Source organism: Tyto alba, unplaced genomic scaffold (genome assembly GCF_018691265.1).
Source record: "Tyto alba isolate M040663 unplaced genomic scaffold, T.alba_DEE_v4.0 Super-Scaffold_38, whole genome shotgun sequence".
NCBI lineage: Eukaryota > Metazoa > Chordata > Aves > Strigiformes > Tytonidae > Tyto > Tyto alba.
Window position 1 is genome coordinate 19,263,208 of NW_024881313.1, and position 21,656 is coordinate 19,284,863.

The 21,656-nt window shown below is 38.2% G+C and overlaps 1 protein-coding gene across 9 annotated transcripts in view; it reads right to left on the bottom strand.

Annotated features, from left to right (window-relative positions):
* Positions 1-899: 899 nt before the first annotated feature.
* The window catches only part of TRDMT1 (tRNA aspartic acid methyltransferase 1), a 43,185-nt gene continuing 22,428 nt past the window's right edge, over positions 900-21,656 (bottom strand). For 6 of the 9 annotated variants that reach the window (XM_032991722.2, XM_032991727.2, XM_032991725.2 and 3 more), the window contains 8 exons: positions 19,493-19,564; positions 15,706-15,771; positions 14,101-14,170; positions 12,990-13,073; positions 12,125-12,492; positions 7,155-7,212; positions 6,038-6,167; positions 900-1,660 (listed from right to left, as the gene is read on the bottom strand). In XM_032991722.2, coding sequence (XP_032847613.1) covers positions 1,560-1,660; positions 6,038-6,167; positions 7,155-7,212; positions 12,125-12,492; positions 12,990-13,073; positions 14,101-14,170; positions 15,706-15,771; positions 19,493-19,564 — 949 coding nt within the window. In that variant the 3' untranslated portion in view covers positions 900-1,559. The other 3 variants (XM_032991720.2, XM_032991719.2, XM_032991728.2) reach the window with 2 other exon arrangements.

Here is a 21,656-nt window from a genome sequence, read left to right on the forward strand (position 1 = left end):
GCCTTTGACCACCACCCTCTGGATGTGAACATCCAACCAATCCCTCATCCACCAAACAGTCCACCCATAAAATCCATCTCCAATTTAGAGAGAAGGATGTTGTGGGGGTCCATGTCGAAAGACTTATAGAATTCTAGATAGACAATATCCATAGCTCTTATGTTGTTCACTGATCTAGTCACTCCATCATAGAAAGCCACTGGGTTGGGCAGACAGGACTTGCCCTTAGTGAAGCTGTGCTGGTTGTCTCAAATCACCTCCCTGCCCTCCATGTGCCTTAACACAGCTTCTAGGATCTGTTCCATGATCTTCCCAGGCACAGAGGTGAGTAGTTGGTAGTTCCCAGGGTCCTCTTTTCTACCCTTTTTAAAAATGGGTGCTGTGTTTCTTTTTTTCCAGTCCCCAGGGACTTCACCTGACTGCCATGACTTTTCAAATATCATGGACAGAGGCTTGGCAACTACATCAGCCAATTCCCTCAGGACTCTGGAATGTACCTTGTCAGGTCCCATAACTTATGTATTTTCAGGTTCCTCAGGTCGTCACAAACCTGATCTTCTCTTACACTGGGAGGGGCTTTGCTCCCCAGTCCCCATCTTGTGGTCCATCCACTTGAGAGGTGTGGGAAGAGAGGCTTCCAGTGAGGGCTGAGGCAAAAATGTTGGGAGTATCTCAGCCTTCTCCTTACCCGTTGTTACCAGTTTGCCAGTCTTGCTCATCAGGAGGTACGCTTGCTTTGACCTTCCTTTTCTGGCTGACATATCTGTAGAAGCCCTTCTTACTATTCTTTGCATCCCCTGCAGTTTTTATGTCTTTTATCTGTAGGTCTTGTGTAAGGTGGAATGATCCTACCCTGAATAATGTAAGTGAGAACAGAAACAGGCAAGTTATTGTCAGGGTTGTGATAATCTTAAAGTATTTTTATTCAGCTGCACCTAAACCAATCATTCCAGACAGATACAGTTGGGTTCCAGAAACTTACAAGTATTTAGTGAGGATGAGACAACCATGAACAAAAGATGACACTGGGTCATCTGAAAAATTGTATACAAAAGATTGAATTTAATAGTTTAATTAGCTACCAAAACCACATCAAAATCTCAGATCATATATACAATAAATCTTTTAAGAATGGACCACTGGTATTTACAGATGAAGACATCTTACATATAGAAGTTGGTCTCTGCAATTAATTATAACAGCTTTTACATATACAGCCTTTTTATACTGTATTGAGGAGACAGTTTTAAGATAAAAAAAAATAGTCTTATCCATTTTCACTGAGGTATACGTAAATGCTGCTCCTTTTTGTTTTGCAAACTAGAAAGGACATTGAATAAAGCAATTAAGTCCTGGAAACTTCCATTTAAATAGAATACCTCTACAGTTCAAATTCACCATAAAATCAAGGTATTAAAAATATATCAGAACTGTTCAGCAAAATGTCTGGACGGATATTTTAGTAAGCTATGATTTTTGTTCAGCTGCCACCAGCTTTCTCTTGAAAAATTGAAGTATTTTCTGTCACCAGTCTGTACCCATCAGATTCAGGCTCTAAATTATCCAAGTAGAATAGAGATCAATTTTGCCACCACATGTACATTGAGGCTGTTTCCCAGAAGACGGTAGCATTGCTTTATTGTTACTTTGTCAGGAAAGCCTAAAACAAAAAAACACATAGTGAAATATCATTAGTCTGGGTTTGTTCCTAGCATTTAATCTACTCCTTTTTCCAGTGAACAGTTCAGTTATCATGGATTGCAGCAGGTTTCACCCCCCTGCCTCTAAAATTCATAGTTACAAAAAGAATTCCCAAACAGTTCATTGGATTTGTATCAGTTCTTCCATTAGCAGTACTGCCATCTCTAAAGTTTAACAAGAAACCCCAAAACATTGCTCTGTTGTGTAACTAATGCCAATCTATCTTCCCTTCATATAGTTCAAAACATCCAGCAGTCTCAAGGAGGGGCAGCAGCACCTAAAACACTGCACAACCACTACTCTAGAGAACATCCACAGAGGAACATGGCCATGGCAGAAAGAAAAAATGATGATTCTTTAGATGGACTAAAGTGCATTTCTCAGTAAGCTTCATATTGCAATTCCAATATGAACCCCTCTAACCAGTTGAGGCAAATCAATATACCACTCACAGTGCATATACCACCCGTACAGATTAAGCTATGAGCAAGGCTTATTCAGTGAGTGATCAAGCAGCTGAACAATTTTCCATGTAAGTCAATGCTGACCCTGTCAAATGCACCCAGAAATACAGACAGCATCTCAAACGTTCCTCACATGGCAAGTGCATTGACTGGCAGAAAGAAGGGAGGTACAGAAAAAATTAAACTGGTCCAGGTATTGTGAAAGCTGTGCTGTGTACTGAGTGCACAAAGATGACCAAGCTTCTGAGAATGAAGAAGTTGCCAAGAGCCAGCCAGTCTGCTGTAACTGTCCTTGCTTGTACTTTTAGCTTACTCCAGCTTTGAGCTAAAGCACATTTGCTTCAACTTGAGTGAAAGAGGAACAGCAGTGGTGATTCAACCATTAGGGTAGGGTCATTGCTAAGCTGCTGAACCTTGGTCACATTATTTGATCGTTCCTTAAGAAGAAAACCTAACTTTGAGCCCAAGGTCATCACCAGCCAGATTAGCTTTAATGCATGAAGACATTGTGTGTGCAAGTAGTGATACATACATTTTGAAGTTTTCACACCACTTGAAAAATCCTCTTGTGGGGATTGCTCAGGAAAGAACATGGTTGAACAGCTGCTGAGCCAAGGGTGGAAAACTGAGGAGGTGGTGTCTGGGAGGAGTTGTTCCATCCTCCTCTGCCAGTTATTAATGCCTCCAATGTGGACTGCTCTGGTAAACACATCTTCTGCCAGCTCTATCCACTCTGCTCAGCTTCCTGGCACTCACATTTGGGCAACCATTCTTCAGAACAATCACTTTCACTCCCACACACACCTCCTTAGATGGAGTTTTCACAGTAAATCACTGAATAAGGTAGAGAATCTACACATCTTAAAAGATTATATAAAAATAATTATGTATTTATGCACAAACATATATATACGTGACCTTATAGCTCAAGAAGCTTATCTGAACCTCAAAAATTTCAGTTTCTTCTTCTGACTCTTGGCAACTGAAAGTCTGAATTCATTTTCAGGGTTCACTGTTTTCTTTATCCCAAGGCTCCTCCATCTGCCTGTAACATTACCTTGCACCTTCTAGCTTCTTGGCTCAAGTGTAGTCTACATCAGAAGGACAGATTTAACAACGCATAGTATACTGGCACTTGCTGCACAGCTCTCACTGTATCATTTAGGTCATGCATGCTACTTGACAATGTTGCCATCTTGACAACACACGCTACCACATTGTGCTGGCTTTCCACTAGGCTGCCATTTGTTTCCTAATAGCTTGTGTACATCACTAATAGGAGAAATGGAAAAGGCATCCTGACATTACCCTCATGAAAGCAGGTCGCAGGTGCAAGAATGCTCTGATAGCTTTTAATGATATTGCCGTGGGACCCACAGTAGTGGCTAAGACAAATGACTATAGTATTTCACCGACCTATAGAGCAATTACTATTTATACATTTAGATGTTAAAAGCACAAATAAATCTGTAATGTTAAGAATGAACAATGATTTTAACTCTGGATCACACCTATTGGAAAAGGCCACCAATTTGTTACAATATAGAACCATTTAGACACAATCATGTTTCTTCTGATAATACTGTAGCTGCAGCTAGTGACAGCATCTGTTACAAAGCTCCCTATCATTCTCTTCATTTTCAGCTTATAGTTTTCTCATTCTTTAGCTCCTTGGACCAACAACATATCTGCAGTGGGTACATTTCCAGGCTTTCTGTTGTTGAAAATTTCATCCCAAATGTTGCTGTCACTACAGAACACAGGAGAAGAGAAATTATAGCACATTTCCCTCTGAAAATACCACACTTCACAATAATGACTTGAAATTTAACATGGGAGAAACGCTGTCAGGGAAACACCCTTTGCTGTAGCCATAAATATATCAACTTTCAAAAAACCCCACAGCTTGCAAATCCTTAAAGAAACGTATAGTACCTAAATTCACCAGATATTTCAATCAGCCTAGAGCTGAGTAACACTTTTTTTTTAAGTACAAAGTGGGAAATGTCTTAGATTAAACACGCAAGAAAGAAATGTCAGACTTGTGACTCAGCACAGGGGGAAAAATTTGTTCTGCCTATGAATCAGGAGTATATGTGAGAGGAAGCCACCAGATAAGAGAGGCTTATTTCATGTGTTGTGGAAGTTGGAAAAGTAATACAGCATGGCAGGGAACTGCAAGAACTGTAAGGAAGGTCCTATGATTAAGGCAGAAGGGTACTGCCCTCTGAAAGGTGGAATCCATCCCTGTTCCTCCCTCCACATTTCCCAGGTGGCAAAAGACACGTTTGCTAAATGAGTGCTTCGTAGAAGGTGATGACCTGGATGCTGCTCAAATTCAGAAGCCTGACTTGTCTTGAGAGTTCAGTTCTGGTTTGCAAAACTACTGAAGCTCACAGCTGCCCCTGACGATGATCCCTGAACAGAGAAAGCATGGCATCATTCCAAGCACTCTGAAATGGTGAAGGCCAGGTTTTGCAAACTGATCACCCTAAATTAATGGAGTCTTCCAAACATAGATTTCTTGGTTGGCTCGGTTCTCCCTCTGTAAAATACAAGCAATATTAACCCTACCACACCTCTCAGTGATGTTGCAAAGACCAATTTAACATTTGGAAAACACAAGCTGTATTTTTTAAAAAAGAGAAAATGGGCAATTCTGTGCTCAAAAGGGAGCTTGAACAGCATAATAAACCTACACAAGCCCAAACCAATCCTGTTGAGATCAAGTTTCTTTACACCAGCCTACATCAATACGGAACAGAGCTCTGCTAAGAAAAAGGCTGTCTGCAAAAAGAACAAATTTATTAAAAAAGAGAAGCTATGAAAAAATCCTGCATGTTAGTATGTAACTCAACACAGCACACTCCTGCAAATAGTCTTAAACAAGTAAGCTTGATTTTTCAACCTTGATAACATTCTTTGAATGTAGTAATTGTGAATATAACTACATAATAAATGAGAAAACCAATTAAATTTGCAAAAGAAAGAAATATCTAAAAACTATTGGTACTCCTCAGAACTCTATGTCACTGATGAAATCAGAGAAAAATACAACAAATCACTTAATATCAGTGGTGTCTTATTTTGTGGAAGCTTGTGTTGCTGAGAGACAATACATTGATCTGATGTGACAGCAGCAGGCCAAGATCCTTAGCAGGTAGTAACAGCTGCACTTTTTTGCCTGCCTTGCTTTACAAGTGGAACTCTGGTGAATTTATTTCACGCTTAATTCTGGTTGACCTGTGTCCAATGTACTGGTATTGATGAGTCTTGTTCATTGACTCCCTTCTTCTCCACAAAAACAGTTAGAAAATGAAGTAACTGACCAAGGGCTAGGACTGCCTTTTCTAGAAAACAGAGCCGACTTGAAAGACCATTAACTGAAGAGTTTGGTTACTCCTGAACAAAGAAGTATCTGTATCTTCTGAGATTCCATTCCTGTCAGCAGCTGCAAATGTGTGGAAGGGAGAAAGCAAGCAGCTCAGACACTGAGAACCACTAACAGACCTCCTGAACTAGCAGGGTCTGTTGACTTACCACAGTTGTGAGTAATGCTAGCTGCTGAATAAATAGTTTCAACTTTAAACAAAGGTATTCCTTCACTGCCATTCAGTAACAGAGCATTTCTCATGCCAAAACTTTTTTATTACTTTATGAAGATAAACCTATCCACAGAAGCTGGCTCTTATAAAATATAAAAAACTAGTGGAAATTCAGAGAAATTCAGAGTTAGCCAAATAACAAGAATCAATCATAAGAATCAATCCAAAAAGAAATGCAAAATAAAAAGCATGGATTAGTCCCCAGTAAAAAGACTACACTGGCATTTCTGAAGAACGATACAAAAATAGGTACTTTGAAGCACATACCAAATTCCAGAGGGAATCCATGAAGATTTGCTATTTCTCTTGGGGTAAAGTACCTCAGTTTTAGTGTTGACAATTTCACAAGCCTCTCTTCTTCTGGTAACTCCTCAATGTGTTTAAACACTGATTCAAGCTATGAAGAACATCCAAAACAACAGATATCACTGATGCAGGCCAAATATGCAAAATTTAACACTCATATCTTAACAAAATATTTATTTGATTATCACAGTGCCAAAGACAATAGCATGTTTTGCTTGAAAGTATGAATGGTGGTGTATTTTTGCAGCCAATATCTCAATACATGGATTTGTAAGAAAGAAATCAATGTTGCCATGAGAGCATTCATAATTTCTTCCTCCAGTTACAAGCTACACCAATACTTAACAAGGCAATCAAAGGACTACAAGCATTTGTTAATGACAGGATAGTGATTTAATATAACTCCATAGCAAACCATCCACACAAATTAAGCTGTATGGATGCAGCTGTTTTTAATATATTTGCTTTGCAATTATCCTGAATTCTAAAGCTGCATTCTTCTTATGCTTAAAAACGCCATATAGTATTAGTGAACAGCACAGAAGTGTAAGAGGAGGTGCTTGTGTACAAAACAGGCTTTGTGAAAAGTATGTTTGAATGATGATTCACCAATACATTTATTTTTACCTTCCCCAATGCCAAAATACCACTTTGTGGTGAACTTAGTATCAACAGTAGAACATTTCAAAATACTGTGTCATCCCAGATAAATAATATTTTTGAAATTCAAACATGTTAAACATTTGACAATACTTACTGGATCATCTGTGTACAAAAAATGGCCCTGGATTCACAACACTGTACTGTAGTTTATCCATAGTATTATTTTCATAGGATTATAATTCTGTGAAACCTCCATATGACACTATGGATAATAAAATAATTGCAACTCATCTTCTCCAAAGACAGAGGGACATATATAATTTTGATTTAAATAAACTGTTGTTTAGGAATGAAAAGTAAATCAAGTGGAAACTCAGTTGCCATAAAATGTAGTTTTTCGGAATAACAAAGCAGAAGACAGAAAAAACAAGTTTTAAAACAAGTAATTCTCATATGTTATTCTACACATTCTTACCTGTACATCTACTGCTGTCTGCAGAACTGAGCCTGTCCCTTCTACATAGTGTCCATACCTTAACAAGAACAGTAACAATCTTAAATTAGTATTTTCAATGGACCTCATAGTACAACTGCAAAGATGCAGGGAGGTTACTTAGGTTCCTTTGCTATGATTAACAAATAGCCTCCTGGATAGATGAAGCAAAAGGCCTTGTTACTAACAATGCCAACCCCTGGAGTGCAGTAGCCTCTGAACATGCTCTCTAGGCATGAGTCCGCAATCAACACCCAAGGGTTTATCCACACTAATGCCTTATATAAAGCAACTAGGCAACTATACAAGGCCAAGGAATTCAAGCACAGAATCATCAGAAAGGGCCATCTACACTGCACAAACCAATTTTACATTAAGGCAAAATGTGTTAAAGGCCAAATGGTCCTAGGGGTTCAAATCGGCTTTCCATATTCAAAGGAGGACCATTAGTGTGAGCCTCCAGCTTTTGTATCAATCCATTAGGAACAAAGTGGTTCAGACAGGCTTAACTTTTGGTTGCCTGTGGGGCTGCCACAGAGTGAAGGAATGGGGCATGGCCAGGCATCTATGCAGAGCAGCAGAAGAAAGAAAGAAAAAGAAGAAAGAAAAAAATTAAAACCAACTAAACAGCAAACTTACATTCTAAAACCATATAATAGCTTTTCTGGATGCTTTGTGGTTGATGGCATAACAACATGTTTACTCGGTAGTCTCTTCCAGGGTATCATTTAAATATAATTATGGGCTTTCAGAAACATGCTCTGCTGGTCTAACTATGATAGAGTTTGAATGTCCTGAACAGAAAGAGACTGCATCAAGTCAACAGATGGCTTTTGCACAGTGGAAGAAGATCCCTTGCATTAGAGGGATGTGGTCTGATCAACCATTAACAGATACTATTCTTTAGTTTTATCTGTGCATCTGTAAAGACAGTTATAATGATCTTTTGCTCCGCTTGTGGCCCAGTAAGGCAAGGCACTGGAACTTTTGTTTCAAGCTTTCTAATTCCACAATGAACAAAGGAATAGTCTCCCTTCAGCACAGACAATGAGCCAGCATGGCTCAATCTTGAGAAGTTTTTCTTCAGTTGGAAAAGCTTACAAGTAGTTCTGTCAATATCAGTGAGAGCAACACTCATTTTAAAATAAAGTACTTGCAGATCTTCTGTAGGATCAGAACAAAAGGCCCCAAACACCGATGCAGATTAAAACGTTTTTTCATCAATCCTCTCAGTCAAAGGGAAGGGGTTTGAAATGACCAGTTCAAATCTGGTGAATCAACATCTGGTTATGGGACTGGTGCCACAGCCAGGGGTTTGGCTACTTAGACCATGGGACTCTTTGGGAAAGTCCCAATATTTTGGGGTCAGTATTGGGACCAGAATGGTTTAACATCTTTTTTGGAGACATGGACAGTGGGATTGGGTGCACTGTCAGAAATTTTGCCAACGACACCAAGCTGTGTGGTGCAGTTGACATGCTGGAGGGAAGGGATGCCATCCAGTGGGACCCTACCAGGCTTGAGGAGTGGGCCCATGCAAACCTCATGAAGTTCAACAAGGCCAAGTGCAAGGTCCTGCACACGGGTTGGGGCAATTCCAAACACAAATACAGGCTGGGTGATGAGCGGGTTCAGAGCAGCCCTGCAGAGAAGGACTTGGGGGTATTAGTGGACAGAAAACTCACTATGAGCCAGTAATGTGTGCTCACCGTCCAGAAAGCCAATTGTATCCTGGGCTGCATCAAGGAAAATGTGGCCAGCAGGTTGGGGGAGGTAATTCTGCCCCTCTCTTCCGCTCTCATGAGACCCAACCTGGAATACTGTGTCCAGCTCTGGGGCCCCCAGCACGAGAGAGTTGGTTGTTCATCCTGGAGAAGGCTCCAGGGAGACCTTATAGCAGTCTTCCAGTACTTAAAGGGAGCCTACAGGAAAGAAGGGGAGGGACTCTTTATCAGGCAGTATAGTGATAGGATGAGGGGTGATGGTTTTAAACTGAAAGAGGGTAGATTTAGATTAGATATAAGGAAGAAATTCTTTACTGTGAAGGTGCTGGGGCACTGGCCCAGGCTGCCCAGAGAAGCTGTGGCTACCCCCTCCCTAGAAGTGTTCAAGGCCAGGCTGGAACTAGATGATTTTTAAGGTCCCTTCCAACCCAAACCATTCTATGATTCTATGAAAAATACATGGAATTAAACTGCGTTGTAAATACATCGCTGCATTCTAAAAATGCAACACATGGCACTGAGGAATCCTGATGTTCTTATATAGTATCTGATCATATTTCAGATGAATGTATCTGAGTCAAAATAAATACATGAGGATAAATTTCAAAGTGGTATTTTAGAGTTTTATTGGAGGAAAAACATCTTTTAATAGGATCCATGTCTAAATAACCGGCACTAGCATATAGAACTCCTCACAAAATAAAACCCAGTTGGTGCAAAAGTGGTTTGGGGGCCGGGGAGAAGGCGTGTTGGTTTCTTAATAAAAATGTGGACAGATGGCAAATGTTAGCTGGATTGTTATTAATTATTATTGCAGCTGCTGACTATAGAAAAATTAACGTTCCTACCTCAGACTCAGAACATAAATAAAGATGGTAATTTTTGCCACAGTAAAAAATGATGCATTGATTTTCTGACATTTCATTACCAGTTATAATGAAAGAAGTTAGCTTAAGAAATTACAGTCTTCAATTTTCATCTGACTCAAGATTTTTCCCCCCTCTATTTCTATAAGCTTTTAAAAAACCCTTTTAATTTCATACACATAAAATATTATTTCTGAGTATAGCGTCCTATATTATGACTAACAAAAAGGTAATTTCCACACTGCTAGAGAGAGTTTCTGTAGCTAATATTACACTATTTAGAAGGTGTTGCTTCTCTTGTCAATAGCGTATCAAGAATTTAAAAGTCCAGAAGGATTATATCAAAGGAAGTAGTTTTCATTTGCTCTGTCCTTTAATATGGACAATTTCCTTTCACAACTTCAGTCACCACAAACATACTCCTAAGAGAAACCATGGCTTTTGTACTCTCAGGGAACTCAGCAATCATTTTCCAATTGCCTAGAAGTCCAAGGTCGGAAGGGAACACAGGATCATCTGTTTGATCTCTCATTCATCACAGGCCGTTACATTTTGCCCTACACTCCACCAAAGCCTTTCAGGAGACATACTGGTATGACAAAGGCAGAAAGGCAAAAACCACTGATGAAATATTGGTGTTTGAGGTCCCTGAGTTAGCAAGGACTGGAGAAGGCATACCCGGGTTATCCTCATCACACCAACATTGCTGGAAATATCTGAAGACCAATCAAAACCGAGAGAAATTTTTCTCCCAGTCTCAAAGCTGATAATCAGTATGACTTGTAAGAAAGACACTAGACACACATCTCAGCAGTGGGATTCTCTGTACTACTTGTATTGCTGTTCTGCTCCATTCAGGGTCCTCTTCCCTAAATCTCATGCTCTGGAGAAACATAAAACCAGAACTCCTAGAACACATACAGCAGCAACTTATTCTTGGCCTCAGAAAGTGACCTGGATGAGGCTGGAGATATAATCTTTATCTTAATGCAGAGCTATAAATTATATGACCACATTGAGAGCCATGTTGGAAACTGTCTTTCCCAAAGGCTCTTAAAAAAGGGAACAAAGACTGTAAATCAGATTCCTGTGTTCTGAGCCAAGGACTACCACAGCTTTCTGGCCTGGTTCCTTCCACATCAGCACAAGGGCAACAGTCACATTCCATGTCAGATTTCCCACCACTACATATAAAGACTTCATATTAACTACTCAAGGGCCTCCTTCAGTGTGATTTTGATAAACATGACCACAAACTACCATGACGTATTCTAGTGAAACCACAAGTGACCAATTTATTTTTGATGACACTTGAAGCAAATGTGAGATCCGTAAGAGATCATTCCGACCTAAAGTTTTTATTTGATTATTACGATTAAGAAACAGATCCCACAAGATGCTGATTCCCCCACAACTCAAAAGAGCAAGGGCACAAAAAATATATGTCAATGAGAGCTGGGGCAAGGGCTTTTATGTTGCAGAAATACTGAACCTCTGAAATTCTCTTCTCAGCTTTTTTATTGTCAGAAAGATGAAATCACAAAATCTGCATAACTGTCAATGTGGCAGTCTAATTTTTACTAATTGAAAATAAAAAGTTATAATTAGCTTTTACTCATCAACTAAGCCACTTTGTTGAAACACTCTGTTTATTTGAAAAACTCACTGATACCATTTTCCACAAAGGTCCAAGCTCCAACTGGCATTTTCCAATACAAATTCATTCAGTGGAAAAGCTCCTGCCTAGTTGTCTGTGGGGTTTCAGAACATTCAACAACCTCTAGTCATTAAACTTAAAATTGCAAAGTACAAATCAGAAAACTACTAGACAGAAAAGCACTGATGTTCTGCTCGATCAAATATGAGTTGAAATGCACCAACCTATCTGGTTTTATGACATATGACCAATCCACAGCTATTCTGACTTACACAGCTGAAAAATCCAATAAATCAATAAAATATGCAGTGGAGACAGTTTTAATGAGGAATGGATCTGTCATGCATGACACTTTGTAACTTCATTAAGCAATATAAAAAAAATTCATTAATTAATCAGCACTATACCAGTCTACTGGAACCATATTTCCGTAGGGGTAATTAAGTTTCTGTGAAGGTCAACAACAAATGGCACTGTCTTTTGTGAATGCCTTTTTGGAGTGGGCACATGATGTTCTGCCAGAGAGATTTTCATGCTGGCATTCCACTGGACCAGGAAGCACACTATATAAGGAGATTTTTTTTTTTTTTTCAGAGGCCTGGGGTTTTTTTGATGAAATGGCTCTCCTTGTTTTTACATGTCATAAGCAAAAACACACTTAAATTTCAGGACACAATTGAGCAAGACAACTCCTGTGCAACTTACCCTTTTGTAAAGCATGTTGATCTCCGACAGGTAGGTTTAACAATGTCTAACAAGAAAGCATAGCGCACCAAGTACTTCGGTGGTAAGAAATACTGACTCATTTCTTCATTTTCCTCTTCCAAGAAATCTTTTAGCATATGAATAGAGGAATCATTGTCCTGATCATGTTTCCTTTCCATCTCTTCTACTGTTTCAAGCTTAAAAAGAAAAGCTCCTTTTGGTAAACTCTTCTTGCTGCTGCAATCAGGACCAATGTTCGGATCCAGATTCTTCTCTCCAGAAGACAAGGAAGAACTAGCCTCACCCTTGTTAGCAACTTTGTCCTTGAATAAGTCTTCTACATCCTGATCTGGAAGTTTTGTTAAAATCTAGGAGCAGATTGTAAGTAAAAGATTAAAGAAATACATTTGAAAAACAAATTGACATCAGACTCTGCAGTGAGTAAGAATTCCTTCAGAGGTGCTCAGAATAAAGCAAGTAACCTTTCAATGTTATTTTCATGAAGATTTCAAAAAATGTTAGCATCAAGATTTGCTGACCTACCAGCAATGATGTTGGGAACAACTGCAAATAATTGCCTTTGCAAAAAGACCTTTCCAAGAGTGTGAAAATGGGAGCAGAATGCATTGTTTTCTACCTCACTATCAGCCACTGTCCCCCCAACTGTTTAAAACCAATGCCAACAGCATGCATTTCAGTCCTTACAAAACTCAGTATCCAGGCTCAAAAAAAGGAGACAGAATTCAGCTTTTCTGCTGATATCACTTAGCCCTCTCTCCATTCATCAGTACACACCACTAAACGGAAAATTTAATGCTCAATCTCCATGAAACAAAGCAAAATCAAGTAACACTAGTAGACTCACCTGACCAGGAGCTTGAAAAGAAAATGGTTCTTGGTGAAGCTTTGCAATTAGAAAGTATCGCAGCCTAGAATTGGGAATGCCAAGCTGTAAGCAAAATCCACAAGCCTTTAGTCCATGTGATAAAGAGAGGAAAAGTGGTCTACAGCATCATAGAAGTTATCTACCATTATATACAGTAATAGAACTTTGCCACACTACTACACATCCTAACCACTTGTAACGCTCATGCCTAGGTATTTTCAAGGAAACAAGTGGACAATTATTCTTTGCACCTCATGGATTTTACTTTCTCTGGAAATGAACAGGAATGTAAACAAGCTGTTATGCAAGGTAAGAAGCAAAATAGTGTGCATCATAAATTCTTCGAACAGGTACTACCTCTTTTCTATTAAAAAAGCAAAAATGCATCTCCTTGCCTTTTTGGACAAGGACTTACAAGACATCTAACATGAAAAAAATGCACTACAACTTGTTTTCAAGCTACCCTCTATCAGCTTCTCTCAGATATATACAGTACTTCACTGTCTCCATTTAGTCTTGAGCAATCCAAAATCCCTCTCAACTCTTTTTCTAGTTGCCAGGGAAACATGCACACAAAGCCCCTCCTCCCACAAATGACACAGTCATTTTCCGTTCTGGGAAATTCACAGGCATCAGCACTTCTGAAGCAATGAGGCTCCTGCAGGGAAAACCACCTTCCTGGTCATGGTGTAAATTCATGCCTTTCAAAAAAAATATCAAAACGTAGCAAAGCAATGTGGGACTAGGATCTGAACAATAATAGCAGTATGATTATGTCAGTATACTGATGAGAAATCAGAAGTCATGCCCAATGGCTTACTCATTCAGAAGAGTATCTTCAGCTCTGGGCATGACTCTCTTTTCTAACACAGTTAATTTCTGGCAGTGAAAAGAATCAAAAAGCAATTACTCCCTTCATACAACCTTCAGTCCCATTTTTATGCTAAATAAAAACACATTCAATGCAACACCTTAAGTAACAAGACATCCAGCACATTCAGTGAAAGAACTGGACATAACATTTTCAAATGTTCCTGGGCTCAGTGCAGTTTGAACAGTTAAATAATATTAGAGCAGTTTTAGTACTCACACAGGTCGGAGACAAAAGAAATTCTTGATATTTAAATCCACATGTTTCTAGTGTTCGCAAAAGTTCATTTCTGGCAGTGAAAAGAATAAAAAAGCAATTATCCCCTTCATACAACCTTTAGTCCCATTTTTATGCTAAATGAAAACACATTACATGCAACACCTTAGGTACCAAGACATTCAGCACATTCAGTGAAATAACTGGACAGAGAATTACAGATATGAAGTCATCCATTTCTAAACTAGAGGAGACAACATACAAAGTTCAGTGTTACTGTAGCCAAAAATTACTATTACACATTCACAGGTATCTCACACCTCCTTGGGTGCAAACACCCTTTCAAAAAATATCCCATCTCTAGGAGAGCACTTACAGTGTGTCAACAAGGAAAATAACCAGAGGGCAAGGCATTCTCTTTACTGTGAATTATCAACCAGGAGATTAAAACCATTACAAATAGTTCACTCCTTCCCTCTGTTCACACACACGGCATCAGCTAAATCTAACAAAAAGGTTCATTCAAGGGATGACAAAAATTGGTGGCTTTGATTATAAGTGAGGTAGGACTGTACTTTATAAACAATGGAAAATTCACTACAGTGGAAATCTTAAAAAGGCTTGTCTTTTCTATTCCCTGCAGACTGCGTTAAGCTGGAACTATACAAAAAGGAGGAGCTATACCTGGCACGGTATGTGACACTGCATGTCAAGTGTCATAACAGAAAGCAAGCGTCCTGACTGGGGAGTTTTCTGAACTACAACTTGTTCCAAACACTGGCCAAAGAGACATATCCCAGGGAACCTCAGGACCAACAGCAGCAGCCTGCACCTCCAACAGTGTTCAAGTGTTCCCAGAGGACGGTTGCACGCTTAACCAGTGAGACAGCTGAACACGTCTCCCAGCTGGCTGCCATATTCATTAATGAGCATGATATGCAGGGTGGCTGCTCTCTCAGTGCTTTAAGGAATACTATGGAAAGATGCTACTCTACTCCAGCAAGGAATGAAATGCAAGATCACAACCCCCTGTCTCCTGCTTTGCCCACAAGAGAAGAGAACGCTCCTGCTGTCATTACATAACCTTATTGACAACTTGCCTCCTCCACATTTCAGACAAAGATTATATACAGTCTTCATACGCTATCTTTGGACCATTTGATGGCAACTCTGAACCAGTGACAATCTACTATCAACAGAGGCACTGAAAAAAGCCTCTATACTGTACTGTGATCTTAACATAAGATACCATGAGCTCCCATCATGGATAAAAATCCCCAAACCTCTGTTATTTTCAACTATTGTTATTTTTCTTTGAAAATTAATATTGACCCTTTCTACAGGACACAGGATCATCAAATAAAATCAATGGAGTCAACTTGCTATAACATATTTTATCTGCTTAGAGAAATAGTTACTTAGCAAGTTCTTTTCACAACCTAAGATTTTAATTTCTAAATTAAAACAGTATTTTTAACCCACAGTTGCTAGCTGTCCTACCTCACTCTATTTTGTTAACTTAAATTCTAGGAAATAAAAATCCTGCCTTCGCCTTCTAAAGAAAATGTCCTCTATTAAAAACTAAGACCTGCACACATTAGACTTTACCTCGCAGAAGAGGATTCAAAGCCTTTAACGTTTTCTAAAAGTAGGTATTTTGGAAGATTCTGGAGTCTACAAGGAAAAAGAAAAAAGAAAAAATTAGAGTATCAAGATGTAAAGTACATTATATTCATCCACAGATTTGTTTAGCTACAAGAAAGATCAAAGTATTTCCAAATCATGCTAGCTGTTAAAGTTTTGCATTCTTAAAAAACCCACGTCTCAACTTTCAAGGCTGCCTAGATGAAATCATTCCCAACTGAATTAAATGTGGACTGAAGGTAACTATAAAAAAAAAACAAAACCCACTTATATTCAGACAGACTGCTGTACCCTCCTGTACCCCATGCATGTACTTCTGAAAATGCTTACCACTGTTCATTTCCTAAAGCATAATATTATCATTCAACAGATTGGGTTTGTGATAGGAAATGTAATTGTCAGGGAAAAAAAGACCACTATTCAGCCATGGAACAGAAAATTTTTTTCTGAAGTGCTTAAACCTGAAATCAATGTCAAAATGTTACATCAACTTTAGTGATAACAGGTCAGAACCAGTGTTCATCTAACTGCTTTAAGAAATACAACATGTTTAGAACTCAAACTGCAGATATTCTCAATTTTCTATACTTAATTTTTTCATTTTGATGGGGAGGTAGACGAAGGAGGTGCCTGAGCTTTAGCAAGATCAGTGCAGAGGTCTGGAAATAGGCTTATTCCAAAACCAGCATATTAAATCTCTGGGGAAAGGAACATACCCAAACTGTGCCAGGGACCATTCTAAGAATTTAGAAGCATTGATGATTCAGATTCAAGTCTCTGGGAACATTCCCTGGCACTGATTAATTCTCTAGTAAGGCTAACGTAGACATACTATGTCTCACATATTGGGACTTCAGAACAGCATATAGAAACAGGATACTAATGCCACCAGACAGCAGCTCCATGCTTATTTAAGTCAGTATGTGACTTTAGACTTCCACCAGTACAAATCACAGCAGAATTTGTTTTAGCATGTTCTTAACTACCATCAGTTAAAGACAATCACATGAAGAATTAAAGAACTAAAGCATTTCACAAGAAATTGGAAAATGTACAGGATACTACGTCAAATTCAAAAATACTAAAAATAATAGTGAAAAAAATAACACTAAACTGAAAAAAGCAGCAGCAGACAAATTCCCTGCAGAGGAATGGAGAAGATATCTGTTGGCATGTTTACCCACACTCAACATCATTATAACCTACTATGAAACTTATTTTTAAAGTAATGAATCCAGAGCATAGCCTGAAATGCAAGAACTCATATAGGATAAACAGATCACAAGACAAGTAATCACTATACAAAGAGTATGCATTAAGTACTTGGCAGGTATTAATATTACAAATGTGCCTGTAAAAGTAGCACTTCAATGTCTTAGCATTAGATTTCCCTGGGTTATGGCTTTGACATGATAAATAGACAGTATCCGGACCATTTGGGTCAGACTTTGCTGGCTGGGTGCTCCAAGAATTTCGCAGGTCCTTCCAGATCTTGAAATTGTCCTTTCCATATCCCTAATATTTCTCTTCCCACGGTATGTTTGAGCCTAATTTCAGCAACATTTCATTATAAAAGGCTGAACATAAGGTGGGAACAACGAAGGGATGAGAAATTATTTTATAGTTTCCATAAACTGAATGCATGCTGTACCAATTTAGAATGCAAAGTGACAATTCCTATATTAAGAATTACCCTTTTTTGGGCTGAAATACTCCACACTCAATGTCTGGCAAACATGTCATATCCAAAAAATACACAAATACTATCTCAGTAAAACATAAATCTATTGGAAGTGAGAAACTCTGCAGAAGCCACCATCTTGAACATATTACAGACTGCTTATAGTAAGTACTGCCTCAAGAAACAACCTGCCCAAGGGAGATAAGGGACATCAGCAGGGTCTCATGGGGTGTTGAGATAAAATGCCACAGCCAAGCCCAGCTTTCTTGCATCGTCATGACGAAAAACATATGTGCTGCAGTGTCTAAAGCTTTGGTTTTGAGAAGGAAAAGCTTCTGCCCTTTATCCAGCTAAGCCCACAGCAATCAGGAAGCAACATTTCCATAGCCTCTTAACTGTGTCTCAGTTTAATGGAAAGGAATACTGAGGTCAGGATTCCCTTAAGGATAAGGAAGGTATTATTATTCTGACAAATTATTAATTTACACACTATCTGCTGGTTTTAATTTATCATTTTGAAAGGTCAGTCTGGAGGACTGAGTTACATTCCTTGTTCCAGAAAAGACATCCTTTGCAACTTTTGGAAACCCACATTATCTCCCTATGTTTGTGTCTTTGCTAGAAGCAGGGGAGTAGTAATAATCTTTCTTTTTACCTATTAACTAATTTACTAGGCTACAGATTCTGCATTGTGTTCTGTCCTCTGTTCTCTGTCACAGATTTCTTAGGTGATCCCAGCCAAGCCATTCAGCTGTTCTGTTTCTCTGTTCTCTATCTACTCATGACCAGGACAAACAGGTAGTCCCATTTAATGTTGCTGGCTGAAAAAAAAAGTTTTTCTGGAAGAAGGATGAAGATCCTTTTCTCCTAGTGTTAACAGCAGTTTGAAGGAAAGGTTGTTGTTGGAACTGGTTTCTTCCTATGCAGAAAGCATTCATTAAAAAAAAAAAAAAAAAATGCAGCCACCTCCCTTCATCCTCCTCCAATTCTGACACCAAGATTAACCAATGAAGGAATATATAGACAACTGCTGTCCCAGTCTTCAGCAGAAGCAGGGCTGCCAAGAATGGTAAGTGTCTGGTGGACTACAACTGATGTGAATTCTCAGGCTCATTACAATTGGTGCCCAACAGACATCTCAATCCAGAAGCAGAGATTTCAGCTGCATAATGTCCCTGAGCAACTCTTTGCTCCACTTGCCCAGGAAGGGTTCCTACAGTGCTATGTATCCTCTTCCCAAAAAAGACTAAAAGCCTTACTTTGAGCTGATTTTTTAACACTCTCAATAAGAACAATTTAGGTCAGCAAAACCACTTTCTTTGGATTTACTGTTTCAAAATTTAAAGCATAAATAATACAAATAATTACGACTATTTTACTAGGAACTGGGGTCTGACCGGGCAAAAATGACAGATCAATACAAAGACAAGGGCACTGTTCATGCAGTGCTGTGCTATTTGAATTCTTTAATATTACTGCTCAAAACAAGAGATTGTACTACAAACCAAAAATACAGACTGTCTCAAGATACCTAGAAACAGTACCAAAAATACAGAATAGACACTTTAAGAAAGAATGGAAGGGGACAGAATATGTATCTTACTGTGCAGTCAGTAACATATTTAAACAAACTTTCAAATGTTACCTTTTCAAAAGGTGACTAAGTGATAAATCAAAGCTTTTTTACCCTGGTATTTCAAACAATTTTAATGTTTTCATGATGCCCATTAGCAAATTATTACATTACCTACTCCTGCTTCTACATAAAGTCAGAACAAATTTAATGTTGGACTGAAAATAACTCAATTTTTTTCATTCATAATATAGCCACAGTTTAAACAGACACACAATAAAAACTGAACAGTGAATATACAGTAACTATGAGATGATAATGGCATTGGTTAAATACAAATATTTGTAAGTTAAATATGATCATGTGAAAACAAACACATAATACAACACAATTGTAGTAGTATCCCTGTAAACCATTACAGATTACTTGTCTCAGAGAAATATCAAAGACCTCTTAGTTTCAACAAAGTTAAGAATTGAGGTAGAAGTTCATTTTACCTCGGGAGAATATCAAGAATATAGAGAAAGCTCTTCGTCCGTGGATCAGATACATCACCTTGCAGGCCAATTCTAAGAAAGAATAAAGAAACATCTGTATATTATTTGCAGCAGACTGACGTTTGACTGAAATTTTTCTAGAGAATGCTGACACTTTTTGCCTTGAGATTCAAAAAGGGATTCTGCAAAAGCATCGTGTCCAGACATGAGGACTTGCTTACAGAGGCAGTGTCCTAAGAAATGCTCTAAGGAATGAAAATCTAGCCCTGGAATCCATCAGCTCACAGCGAGGTTAAAAATGAAGCATTCAGTAATGAAATCCACTCCCCAGTCTGCAAAGCATTTAGGATTCTGGTCTTGTCCAGCAAACTGCTTGATCATACTTGGCTCTGAAAGAACAAAAAACCCCACTGGGTTCCTGGGAATACCCCACCATTTTAAACTGAATATATTAAATTATTTCTAGAAATAAAAGCCTCAGTGCTCACCACTTTGCAGGATTGAGCCCCACATGAATAACTCTGTAACCAATTTTGTAACATTAAACTGGAAAGCTCATGTAAGTTATAAAAATGATAACATAATATAACAATTCCAGGCCTGTGTTCCTCTAACTTACACTTGTATTAGCTCTTAAAAAAGCATAAAGCCTTGGTAGAAGAGCTTTAGCATGTCTCTAAATTAATTAGTCATACTCAGATTTTTCTTTTATACTCAGATTTTTCTTTTCACCCTATTATAAAAAAAATAGCAATTTGAAGGAATGATCCTTTTATACATCGTAAGTTTGCACAAATACATTCTTATAGATTCACACCACTTTGGAGGGATTTATTTTAAATCTGAAAAGCATTCAATGAGATACACTTTCTTACACAAGCAGTTTCATCACCATCAACAGACTTTTTCATGAAGTTACTACTTTGCATGAGTAGTTACTAGAATCTTACCTAATATCTCAGTAAGTTCAGTTCTTAATCAGCAAGATACAAGATACTGCTCTATATCATCCACAAAATCATTTCAAAGTCATTATCCTCCTAGCCTTGGCTAAAATAGCAATATTCCTCCGAATAAGCTATTCATGTGCACATGCAATTTTTGAAGTATAAATAAAACCAGATTAGACTCTTAGTCTCAGACAGAAGTGAGACATTCCAATTCTCCTTCTGGAGTTGCCCAAGTAAATGATCAAACTGATATCTAAAGGGAAAGGAAATACTCCTAAACAGAAAATCTTTGAATTTCACTGTTAGAGGAACAATACAGTATGCAAAACAGGTGCTGTAAAAAGCTTACTTAATTTAAACTGAATTAATACATATTTATTACAAGAAACATGATCAATAATTAAGATTCAAATTGCTGTATTTCTTATGCTTCGGTAAATATCATGGTGAACAGAGCTACAACATTTTTGCTTAGGAAGAGAAAGATACACAGATCAACCACACATAGTGCCACTCTTGAAAACATTTCTCCTTCAACAGTGCATACTGTAATAACTGCACTCTTCTCCAAAGTGTGCTATATCTACCTTGTAAATGGCTGACAGGGAGGACTCATCAAAATCATATCAAAAGATAATCTGTCAAATTCTTTCAGTGTTATGCCCTGAATAAGGAAAAAAATAAAAGAATATTGAGTGTTGGAAACTGTAAGAAACTCTCAAGTCATCTTTCAGACCAAACTACCCCTCTTACTTCCACTATATGCTTCATCTACCAAAAAACGATCTAATCTCTCATTTGACCTAATAATTTCCATCTTTTCTACCTTGGCAAACCACACAATGCAAATATACATTAATTGCTTTGAATAAGAATCAAAACCACTAATGATGTTAGCATCTACACATAATCTTGAAGATTTTATCTACTCATTCTTCCAGAAGAGGTGAATAGTGGTTCTTTCAGTAAATCACATCAAAATACTGACTAGTAATTTCTCCCCATCCCTCCTCCAAATAAAGTATTATTATTCAGATATGAAGCCTTTGTACAGCAAAAATAATATTAATATATTCAAAACAGGTGAAAAAGTATTAGATCTTCTCAAAAGACAAAATATCTGAAGTAGCTCAAGTGTTAACATGATAAATTTTACAGGTCCAAACTGTGTGTTTTAGCTCTTAGCAGCTTACTACCAACACCTCCTATAGTTT